Genomic DNA, 12,500 nt, shown 5'->3' on the forward strand with positions numbered 1-12,500 from the left:
CAAAACGGTATGTAGAATATGTCAGAGAGGCGATATAGTGCATTAAGAGTTGGAAGGATATCTAATAACAACCCTACCAGGACTCATAGCAAGTGGCAATATCTTCTAGCTTTGATCCTTAAATCAAAACCATGGTTCAAATATTATTGATCAGAACTCTAATAAAAGGGCAAAAGAGTATCAATACTGTCAAGCAAAATAGATTTTATAGATCAATGCATCTTACTTTGTAAAATCAATCTCATGGACAACAGCATCTTGTGCTGCGTATTGCACTTTTCCTATAGTTAAAGTGTTTGGAAGAGCTATTAAATCACAAATGAGATACAATGATCTGCTTTCCTACAGTTTCAAATGAGTGTCTTTCCTTCTAAGCTTATCAAGAAGATTCTCTCAGTGATACTGAGGTCGTTGTTATTTAGCCACAAGTCAGCTCAAAGTCAGTTATGATCTCCAAATCAAAAGCATTCAACCAAGTAGAAATTGTTTTATTGGCTCAAATATTTATATGAAATGCTTTCATTACCATATTTTTGTTGAAATACACCACCTTTATTATAATTAATTTTTTAAATAATTAAGAATTTAGAATACTTGAAGCACAGTTTAATTGTCACACTATTTTCATGCTTGAAAATAATTGAGAGAGGACAAGTTTGTTTTCATTACTGAGACTTTTGTTGCCACCATTGTAGTGAGTGTCTCTTCCTGTTATTTCCTGGGTCATTTTGAATTTTGAATAACAATTAAAATGGTTACCATGCAAAAATATGTACACGGTTAAAAACAATGTTTCAACAAACCATCCAATGGAGTGAACATTAAATATTCCAAAGTCTTCTGTTGAAAAAAAAAAATGTTTATTTTGTTTATTTTTGTTCATCTAGTATCTGATATCTGGTAACTGCATATCTAGTTACTGATAACTGATCTCTATATGCCTTGTCACTGTATAACTGATCACAGTATGTCTGGTCACTGTATATTTTGTGGTCATATATCTTGTCACTGTATATCTTATCACTGTTTTTCTGTTATTGTATACCTGGTCCCTGATGTTTGATCACTGTATATCTAATCACTGTATATCTGGTTACTGTATATCATGTCACTGTATATTTGGCTGCTATATATGGTCACTGTGTATCTGAGCACAACATATCTGGTCTCTGAATAATATTTTCCCTGTATATCCAGTTACTGTATACCTGGTCACTGTATATCTACCAACAGATATTCAATCACTGTACTTCTAAGAACTGATATCTGAAAATGAACATAAACACCACTTTAACTTAATGACACAAAATTACATTGAAGTTTTTGTTTAAAACTAATCAAAGATTTATCTCAGAGAAAAAGAAAGAAGCACATGTACAACACTTTGAAAGCATTTAACACACTTGGTGGTGTATGCCAGAGCAGCAAGGTAAGTCCTCAGTAAAGAGTCCACAGCCAAATTTTAATTCCCAAGTCACACACAGCCATTATGACTTTCTTTCCACGGTGAATTACCTCAGTTAAAAGCATGAACATTGCATTTTCACTTTTTATTTTCAAGAGCCTATGCTTCACATCTATAAGAGAATCATTTCAACTATTTGATGTGTTTTGTTTTTGGTGCTGTTTGTCATCGAACAAGTTTTCTTATGTCTTAAATGTTTTTTTTTTTTTTCCTTTTCTTAGACCTGAATTCAATGATTAATTCGGTGTTGTTTTTATTTTTGTTTCCTCTAGGTCATTTCTGTACTATGTGGAATAATTGCAGCCTTACTTCTCCTGTTTTCCATTTCTACCACAACATGGCTTGTGAACACTACAGAACGAAGAGGATTATGGGAGAAATGTATAGTTTACTCTATGGAATCTGTAGAGTGCACAAAAAATGAAACAGCACGTGAGTTCTCTCAGCCTTCATCTTGGTTTTTTTGTCTTTCAGGTTTTAATTCATCAACTTGTTGACTATTATGCCTTGCAGTACAAATATACTCATTTATCACAGGGGTTTAGTCCCCACCTACCCAAAAAACAGTGATAAATGAAGCTCTATGCATTTTGTATATGGTAGGTTCATTGACACCAAACTCATGGTCACAACAGCAAAGCTTCCAATGTCATGTATTTTCTTGATATCTACTTTTCTCTGTAGAGCAGGGGTTGGCAAACAGGGGTCAATTACCCTGAGTGTAATAAAAATGAAATTCTTGCAGGACTCGTTAAAATTATATAAAAAAAAAACGTGTTTCTTGTTACAACAGAAATTTTTCTTCTGGCATGAGGAGGCAGTCAAAAAGTTGCATTTTACAACCTACCTTTGCAAACAAGGGTTTTCCACTCTAATAAACATAAAAATAAAGTAGAGTAATCGATTGGACTGTATCCAAATTGCCTTGGTATCAGAATGCTCCAATTTTGATGTAATTGTGACAAAAATGAAACATCATTTCTCCAAAACCTGAAGTGAAAATGCTTCTAGAAAAATCCTTTTGTTTCATGATGAGGATATTAATTTATTTTATTGAATTTATTTTATATTTTTTATATTTATAATTGTATTCTCCATATAAATAGGTTCAATAAACCTTTTGAATTCAAAGAATCTATGATCTCCTTCCTTTCAAATTAAGGGGGTAACGCCGGTATAAATATTTTGGGGTGATTTGTTAAAAAAGTTCCCTGACCCCTGCTGTAGAGAATACAATCATTCTCATTGTTTTTTAGAACCAGGTACCTTCGTATTATTTCCTCTTTGCCAGTCTCTTCTTGGCTGGTACACGTACATAAATCTGTATGAAAAATATGCAGACTTGCAGCACAGTGTTGTAAACACAAGTGATAGTCAGTGTATCCTTGAGGCTGAGCAAAGTGTGTGATCACTGGGGTGAGGGCATTTTTGTGGACCAAGCGGAATCTTCAACTGATTGCTAGCCTGTATTATCACACATGAATCCGTGATAAGTATAACATGGTTCACAATTGAGTGCACCATGTTATCCTGGATCTGTGATGAATGAATCAGGGATAAACAAGGGACCAGCAAACTATGCTGGTCTTAAGGAGGACATTTGTCCTCACCCATCTCAACTACTGCTCTCAACTGTGTTCACCTTATAGTGTTGGATTAATAGTGGAACTTGAGGCGGTTCAGTGATGCTACACAAGGAAGATTGCATCAATGGAACAGCTGAGCTGCTGGGAGAGACTGAAAGAGCTACGACTCTACTCCCTGGAGTGAAGACAGGAGAGGTGTGCAGTGATATATATACACATACGGAAGATACTGGCGGGGCTGGCACCAAACTTTGGAATTGAGAGTTATATCAGACCTCGAATTTGACATCACTGCACTGTTCCAAAAGTTCCAGTGAGGACTATGTACTACAACAGCTTGGGATTCAAGGGGCCACAGCTATTCAACACTTTGTCAAAATATCTGAGGGATCTCTATGGAGTTGGGGTAGATGTTTTCAAGAAACAACTTGACCCCTTGCTTTCCAAGATCCCAGATGAACCAATATCAAGGTAGGAAACTCAAAAGAAGGCGGCAGTGTCAAAGCCCTTTCTTCACCAAAAGCCAATCACATAGAATTGGACATTTAAAAGGTGATTACATTGGTGGTGTCCCAGCATGGCCACAGCCTTAAGGCTGAAATACATAAGAGAATAAAACAATGCACACACACACACACACACACACACACATGCACACACAAACATACACACACACATGCACACACACATGCACACATATATGCACACACACACACACACACACACACACACACACACGCACACACACACACACACACACACACACACACATGTAATTTTTAGGATTCAAGAGAATCAGATATTTGAATAGTGAAAACACTAAGGACAGTTCTGTGATAGAGTTATTGTATACAAACAATGTATAACAACAAATATGTAAAGTAAACACAGATTTTTTCTTCAGTTATGCATACATTCACAAGTGGCTGACTGAGCACACGAGTCATGAAGGTCACATATGGATACACTCACTGTACCTATTGCACCACCATTTATAGACTCCAGATCCAAATGAGTTGCAGGTTCCAAGTTAGGTGAAGAAAAAACAAAAGCAATAGCAACATATCAATTGTAGTTCACTACAACTGTTTCGGATGTCTTTTATTCATGAACAAAAGTGTTACATCATGCAAAAGAAACTGTTTTCATCAGGCGAATACAGGCAAGAATTAATACATATATCAGAAGGAGACAAACATCATCCCAGCATCAGTGAGAATGCTGGATACATTTCTGCTTCATTGTGCATTTTCTGCATGCTTAGACAAAATTTGTCACTAGGAGTGGCTGTGTGGTAAGTAGCTTGCTTACCAACCACATGGTTCCGGGTTCAATCCCACTGTGCGGCACCTTGGGCAAGTGTCTTCTACTATAGCCTCAGGCCGACCAAAGCCTTGTGAGTGGATTTGGTAGACAGAAACTGAAAGAAGCCTGTCGTATATATGTATATGTATATGTATATATATATATGTATGTGTGTTTGTGTGTCTGTGTTTGTCCCCCCAACAGCGCTTGACAACCGATGCTGGTGTGTTTATGTCCCTGTAACTTAGCGGTTCGGCAAAAAGAGACCAATAGAATAAGTCCTACAAAGAATAAGTCCTAGGATCAATTTTCTCAACTAAAGGTGGTGCTCCAGCATGGGTGCAGTCAAATGACTGAAACAAGTAAAAGAGAAAAGAGAGTACCAATAAAACAGTGAATAAATAATCACTGGCATTACAAATAAAAATCTGTTGTATGCAATAGAAGCTATATTAGATTAAAATGTTTGTTTATGTGAATACATTGTAATAGGCAAACTTACTGCAAGTCCTGGTATTAAGCCAGCACATGTTATGTTGAAAATCAAAGTCATATAATATAATTGAAGTAAAGTACAGACAGCATGTTTGAACATTCTTTGCAGCTGACTCTCATAAACATGAATGATTTATATTAAAATCTGGTGTTATTTGTATTCATACATGCATTCATACATACATGTATTCATACATACATGCATTCATACATACATGCATACAAATGTACATACATCTAAATGTATACACACACACACACACACATGTATATATGTACATATATATATATGTATACACACACACATACACATATATATATGTATATATTTATATATATCATCATCATCGTTTAACATCCACTTTCTATGCTGGCATGGGTTTTATATATATATATATGTGTGTGTGTGTGTGTGTGTGTGTGTGTGTGTGTTTGTGTGTGTGTACATGTATGTATATATATATGTGTGTGTATATATATGTATGTATATATATGTATGTATATATATATATATATATATATATATATATATATATATATATATATATATATATATATATGTGTATATCATTACAAACAGTGGTTTGCAGAATTGTTTGGCTCAGTATAATATACTGACAAGAGGATCTATTTATGCTTGAAAACAAAATTGAGGTCTTAGCATTAGAAAGTATATCTATTTATATTGTAACAATAGATGTAAGTATCTGAAATTACAAGATAACATTCCACCTGAATTCTATGGCTAAATGGGCATAAATTGGCATATATATATATACACACACACATAGATATATATATATATACACACACACACATATATATATATAGTGAAGACGCATGGCTCAGTAGCTAGAGCATTAAGCTTACGATCGCAAGGTTGTGAGTTTGAATCCCGGACCGGGCTGCATATTGTGTTCTTGAGCAAGACACTTTATTTCACGTTGCTCCAGTTCCCGCAGCTGTAGAAATGAGTTGCAACAACACAGGTGCCAAGCTGTATCGGCCCCTTTGCCATTACCTTGGTTAACATCGGTGGTGTGGAGAGGGGAGACTGGTATGTATGAGCAACTGCTGGTCTTCCATAAAACAAACTTGCCCGGACTTGTATATATAATAACATTGACTCTAGCACTTAACTAGTACTTTAGTTGATGAAGCCCAAAACAATGAAAAACTAGATTGGTCTCAACAGGATTTGAACTCATTATGCAAAGCGTTGAAGCAGATACCATAAAGTAGTTTTTCTAATGCCTTAATGATTCTACTCTTTATAGCTATTTAAATCAAACACATGCTTTGTGTCTGTTATTGTCTGTGCTATAGTTCTTTTCATAGTGGTATTATATATATCATTAATTATCATGATAATTTTGGAGTGCATCCTAGAACTTACTGTTGAATTGTGCCTTGGTTGCTAGTTCATACATGCATGGGGAAAAAATAACATACTTGATATATATACATACATATGTGTGTGTGTGTGTATATGTGTGTGTGTGTATGTGTGTGTGTGTGTGTGCGTGTATGTGGAGTCTAGTATTGTCTGAGGTGTCTGGCGTTATCCATCCTATGTACATGTCCCAACCTATGTAAATTTCTATCAATGAGGATTTCCATCATAGGAGGCAAACCAACATGCAGAGGATCTCTTCAATCCTGATCTTGTCAAACAAACCGATATTCATAATCTGTCACAGCAGCCTCATTATATATGCATGTAACTTGTCTACTTGGGCTTTATAGACTCTCCAGCTTTCAGCTCCATTGAGTAGTGAAGAAAGCACTATAATATCTATCTAACTATCTACCTATCTATCTATCTATCTATCTATCTATCTATCTATATATATATATATATATATACATATATATATATTATTTTGTTCAAAAGAGTTCCAAAAAGTGTTGGAACTCTTTTAAACAAAATAATATATTCCTCTATACACAATCATACAAAAAAAAACCCTTTTTTGTATTTATTTTTACTCGCATATATATATATATATATATAATTATTCAATATTAACAGTTTTGTATTAGAAAACCAATAGAATTTATACAAGGCTGTAAAGGAAGTGCTCAAACTAGTTGAGACAAAAGTACAAAGTTAATTGCAGAATAAAACCATTAGGTCATCGACTCGAAAAGCTACAGCCCACCAATGACCACACACAGGAAGTACAGCATAAACCATAAAACCAAAAAACCAAAATAGCAAAGGGAATATATATATGTGTATATAGTGTAAGATAGGGACACATAAGAGGTACAGCAATATCAAAGGGAGGCTAGCTGGGAAGATAGTTTTTGTATGTGGCAGATGCTCAGGTGCTATAAACACAGAAAATGTGCAGAGAACAGCTTCTGTCATATTCCAGGGAGAAAAACTAGAAATAGTTGATAGCTTCCGTTACCTAGGAGACCAAGTCAGTAGCAGGTGGGGATGCTCTGAAAGTGTAGCTGCTAGAATAAGAATAGCCTGGGCAAAGTTCAGAGAGCTCTTACCTCTACTGGTGACAAAGGGCCTTTCACTCAGAGTAAAAGGTAGACTGTATGATGGATATGTGTGAACAGCCATGCTACATGGCAGTGAAACATGGGCTGTGACTGCTGAGGACATGCATAAGCTTGCAAGGAATGAAGCCAGTATGCTCCACTGGATATGTAATGTTAGTCTGCATACACAACAGAGTGTAAGCACTCTGAGAGAAAAGTTGGATTTAAGAAGCATCAGATGTGGTGTGCAAGAGAGACAATTGCGCTGGTATGATCATGTGTTGTGAATGAATGAGGACAGCTGTGTGAAAAAGTGTCACACCCGAGCAGTTGAGGGAACCTGTGGAAGAGGTAGACCCAAGAAAACCTGGGATGAGGTGTTGAAGCACAATTTTCAAATGTTGGGCCTCACCGAGGCGATGACAAGCGACCGAGATCTTTGGAGATATGCTGTGCTTAAGAAGACCCGGCAAGCCAAATGAGACCGTAACCATGGCCTATGCCAGTGTAGCATAACCAGCCCATTTAAGAGTACTCTTCAATCATTGGGCAATAAACTTTGCTTGCAAAGACCTGTTGTGTCAAGTGAAGTCATTGTTGTGGCCGATGACAGTACGGCCTAACTGGTACCTGTGCCAGTTGCACATAAAAAGCACCATTCGAGCGTGATCGATGCCAGTGCCGCCTGACTGGCCCTCGTGTCGGTGGCACATGAAAAACACCCACTACACTCTCATAGTTGTTGGCGTTAGGAAGGACATCCAGCTGTAGAAACATTGCCAGATCAGATTGGAGCCTGGTGCAGCCTCCTGGCTCACCAGACCTCAGTCAAACCATCCAACTCATGCCAGCATGGGAAGCAGACGTTAAACGACAATGATGATGATAGATAGGTAGATAGATAGATAGATAGACAGACAGACATACAGACAGACAGACAGGCAGGCAGGCAGGCAGATAGGCAGGCAGGCAGGCAGGCAGACAGGCAGGCAGACAGACAGACAGACAGACAGACAGACAGATAGACAGATTTACATACAAACATACAAACGTGTGTGTGTGTGTGTGTATGTAAACACTTGACTGTTTTTATTACATATTCATATATCCATATACTGTATGAATATGTATATGCATATTTCTTTATATGTGCATGTGTGTGTGAGTGTGTGCATGTATGAGTGTGCACACATGTGCATGTGTAACTATGCATATATTTGTCTATCTGGGTTGTCAAAATAACTTTCCTTTTAAACAATGATGCCAACATCTACTTCTGGCAACTGATAACCCAAGCAGTTGTATAATTACATTAATAAAAATATAATTTTGATAATTTAATTATCTCATACAAAGTAAACAAAATTTGATCATCGTGTTTTTAGTCACATCAACTCACACATTTACATAATTACAGACATAGCTATATAGGTACAGGCATAGCAATACAGATACAGACATGAGAATCATCATCATCATTTAACGTCTGCTTTCCATGCTGGCATGGGTTGGACGATTTGACTGAGGACTGGTGCAGCCGGATGGCAACACCAGGCTCCAGTCTGATCTGGCAGAGTTTCTACAGCTGGATGCCCTTCCTAACGCCAACCACTCCGAGAGTGTAATGGGTGCTTTTACATGCCACCAGCATGAGGGTCAGTCAGGCGGTACTAGCAACGGCAACGTATGTGGTTGGGAATTTATTTCCCAACCATAAGGTTTCAATGTTCAGTCTCACTGTAAGGCACTTAGAGCAAGTGTCTTCCACTATAGCACCAGATTCACCAAAGCTTTGTGAGACAGAAACTGAAAGCTGCCTATCAAATATGTATGTATGTATGTAGTCTTCCACGCATACAGGTTTGTCCTTCTGGGTGCAGGTGCTGCTTAAAAAGCACCTGTGCTGGTGCTGCGTTGACATGTCTGTACCAGTGTTGCATTAACACACCCGAGCCAGTGGCATGTAAAAAGCACCCGGCCCACTCTGCTAAGTGGTTGGCATTAGGAAGGGCATCCAGTTAGAGAAACCATGCCAGAACAGATGATTGGAGTCCTACTGTGTGACACCTTGGGCTTTATCCTTGGGCCGACCAAAGCCTTGTGAGTGGATTTGGTAGAGAGAAACTTAAAGAAACCTGTCATATGTTTCATGTGAGTGTGAGTGAGCATATGCATATAGGCACATGAACATGGGTGTGCGTGCGTGTATGTGTATGTATGTACATGTGTGCATACACGATTTCTATGAGCATTTTTAGTTTTTACTTTTTCACTTTCTCACCTTTGGCTTTTTCCCCCCTATTTAACAGTCATTCTAGTAGCTCTTTTGTCTTAATAACGGTCAAATACATAGTAATTTCCCCTTGTTTAATGGTCATTTTCATAGCATTTTTTGATTGCCTCGATAACTGACGAGATGCCGGAGCAGATTTCTGCCCCGACATATGAAACTTGGAGTTTTATTATGACAACCGAATAATTGTCACATATTATATTATAGATAAATTCCTCACATATTATATTACAGATAAATCCCTCTATTTACATAATATCGAGGTCTCAATCATTCTTTTGTTATCATACCATTACTATTAATATACATGTGTGTGTGTGTGTGTGTGTGTGTTTTTGTCCCCCCACCATCGCTTGACAACCGATGTTGGTGTGTTCACATCCCCGTAACTTAGCAGTTTGGCAAAAGAGACTGATAGAATAAGTACTGGGCTTACAAATAATAAGTCCTGGGGTCAATTTTTTTTCGACTAAAGGCAGTGCCCCAGCATGGCCACAGTCAAAATAACTGAAACAAATAAAAGAATAAAAGAATAAAAAAGAAAACATACATTCAGACATTTATCACTTAATACGCATTATATATCATAAATCATAATACTATATTATATACATTACATATCCATAGTCTAACTGACAACATTAGATATCACATAAGTCATGTATTCATAATATATTTTTTTAGCAGTATATTTATTGCATAATATCTGTTATTGTTTGCTGTCTTTGTTCTTTTGTTTTCTTTTTTGTATTTCTTCTCATTTTCATTATCACATGATGCCCAATTATAGATCTCTAGTAATTTGATATCAGTATGTTCTACAATAACAAACAAAACATAATAGAATAGGCAGGTCTTTCTTTCCTTCTACTGTCTGTCTCTTTCTCTCTCTTTCCTTCTTTCTGTCTTAGTATCACATCAAGATTATACACACACACACACACACACACACACACACACATACATATATATGTATATGTATACATATGTGTGTGTGTGTGTAGGTCTTCTTTCTCCCAACACTTCATCTTCCTCTCTCTCTTTCTCTCAGTAACACATCAGGTTATTTTAATATAGGTATGTATTATGTATGTACCCACACATAAGTATGTGTGTGTATATATGTGTGTATATATATATATATATATATATATATATATATATAAAAGCATGCATACATACATGCATACAAACATATATACATACATACACACACATATTTTTATATATACATACATACATATAAATGTATGCATATATATATATATATATATATATAAAAGCATGCATACATACACACATACAAACATATATACATACATACACATACATTTTCATATATACATAAATATATATATATGTATATATATATATATATATATATATACTGCAAGCTACCTTCACCTGGAGAATAAGCATAGGTAATTGTGTGTAATCTGAGACGTTGAATTAGAAGGAGCCACAAATCTAGGTTGCCGTAACTATGCAACTATTACTTATAATCAGTAACATACCAAAGGGATACTGGAGGTACTGAAACAAGATGTGCTCAACATTATATAATTAGAATAAAAAAAATAAAAAAGAAGTAAAAAATTTTGGGTATTTTTGCTTTGAGGGGTTCTGTGAATATTTTGCCTTTCGTTTACTTTTTTTGGTGGGTATGTTTTTTCTTTCTGTTTTCTTTTTCAATGAATGTTGTTCGTGTAAACGACATGTTTGAAAGAAATAGCAGCAGCTAAAACTAAAAATAGCAAACTTTGAATGTATGTATCTGTGTGTGTGTGTGTATACATACATTGATATGTACATATATATATGCATACATACATACATCTATATATATATATATATATATATATATATATATTACTTCATTTAGAGAATTAACATTGCTTGTTTTCACTTTTTCGATATCAGTGAAGAATTTCACTGGAAAAGTATACATAAGGTTGCCAAGAGTTTATCTCTCTCATCGAAGATTGGTGGCTATCGAACGCTGATGAAGGGAAATATATATATATATATATATATATGTGTGTGTGTGTGTGTGTGTGTGTGTGTGTGTGTGTGTGTGTGTGTGTGTGTGTGTGTATATGTATATATATATATATACACACCTTAAAATGACAGCTTTGGATCCTTTGATATTTCTTGGAATAACATTCAGTGAGCCAGTATAAATATCATAGTGTTTTACCCAAACAAATCAGCTCTGGTACTTATTCTGTTAGCTTCTTCTTCCAAACTGCTAAGTTATAGGTACATAAACACACTGACACTGGTTGTCAATATGAATCTTTGGATCATAAGCTAGACCCTCCAGTTTTTAGCAACCAGTTGCTTTTCCAGGCACCAATTCTAAACGATTTCCAAGTAAGGTAATATTTACTCATGGCCAGATATGGTTTCACGGGATAGTGGAAATGAATGATATTCAGTCATGTGGTGTCAAGACAAGGAGATATAAACACTCTCACATACACACACGTACACACGCACGCACACACACACACTCATCTCCCTGCTGGCAATATAAGCAAACAAACATGCTTTCTGCACCAAAAGCCTATATGAGAGTTTCTCTCATGGTTTCCACCTCAATATTGTTTGTTCTAACTGAACATCCACATTTAAGTGGGAATGAATATTACCTCTCGGTATTAATACTGCCTCTGTCACTAATACATATAACAATTTAAATGCATATATAAAATGTATGAAGGAATATGGGTCAATGGTGAGGGTATTTGAGCTCTTGATCATTACACCATTGGTTCAATTCTTTGGTCAAGTAGCACATATTCATATCATCAATAGAGAGCAAATATTTACAATGATTCCACCACTAAACTTT

At 36.1% G+C, this 12,500-nt stretch overlaps 1 protein-coding gene across 3 annotated transcripts in view; it reads left to right on the top strand.

Moving 5' to 3' along the window:
• The window catches only part of LOC106882885 (transmembrane protein 47), a 123,431-nt gene that overhangs the window by 103,400 nt on the left and 7,531 nt on the right, over positions 1-12,500 (top strand). For all 3 annotated transcript variants that reach the window (XM_089357792.1, XM_052970760.2, XM_052970759.2), the window contains one exon: positions 1,738-1,897. In XM_089357792.1, coding sequence (XP_089213918.1) covers positions 1,738-1,897 — 160 coding nt within the window. The remainder of the gene's footprint in view (positions 1-1,737; positions 1,898-12,500) is intronic.

Source organism: Octopus bimaculoides, chromosome 9 (genome assembly GCF_046866305.1).
Source record: "Octopus bimaculoides isolate indiv1 chromosome 9, ASM4686630v1, whole genome shotgun sequence".
In the NCBI taxonomy this organism is placed as follows: domain Eukaryota; kingdom Metazoa; phylum Mollusca; class Cephalopoda; order Octopoda; family Octopodidae; genus Octopus; species Octopus bimaculoides.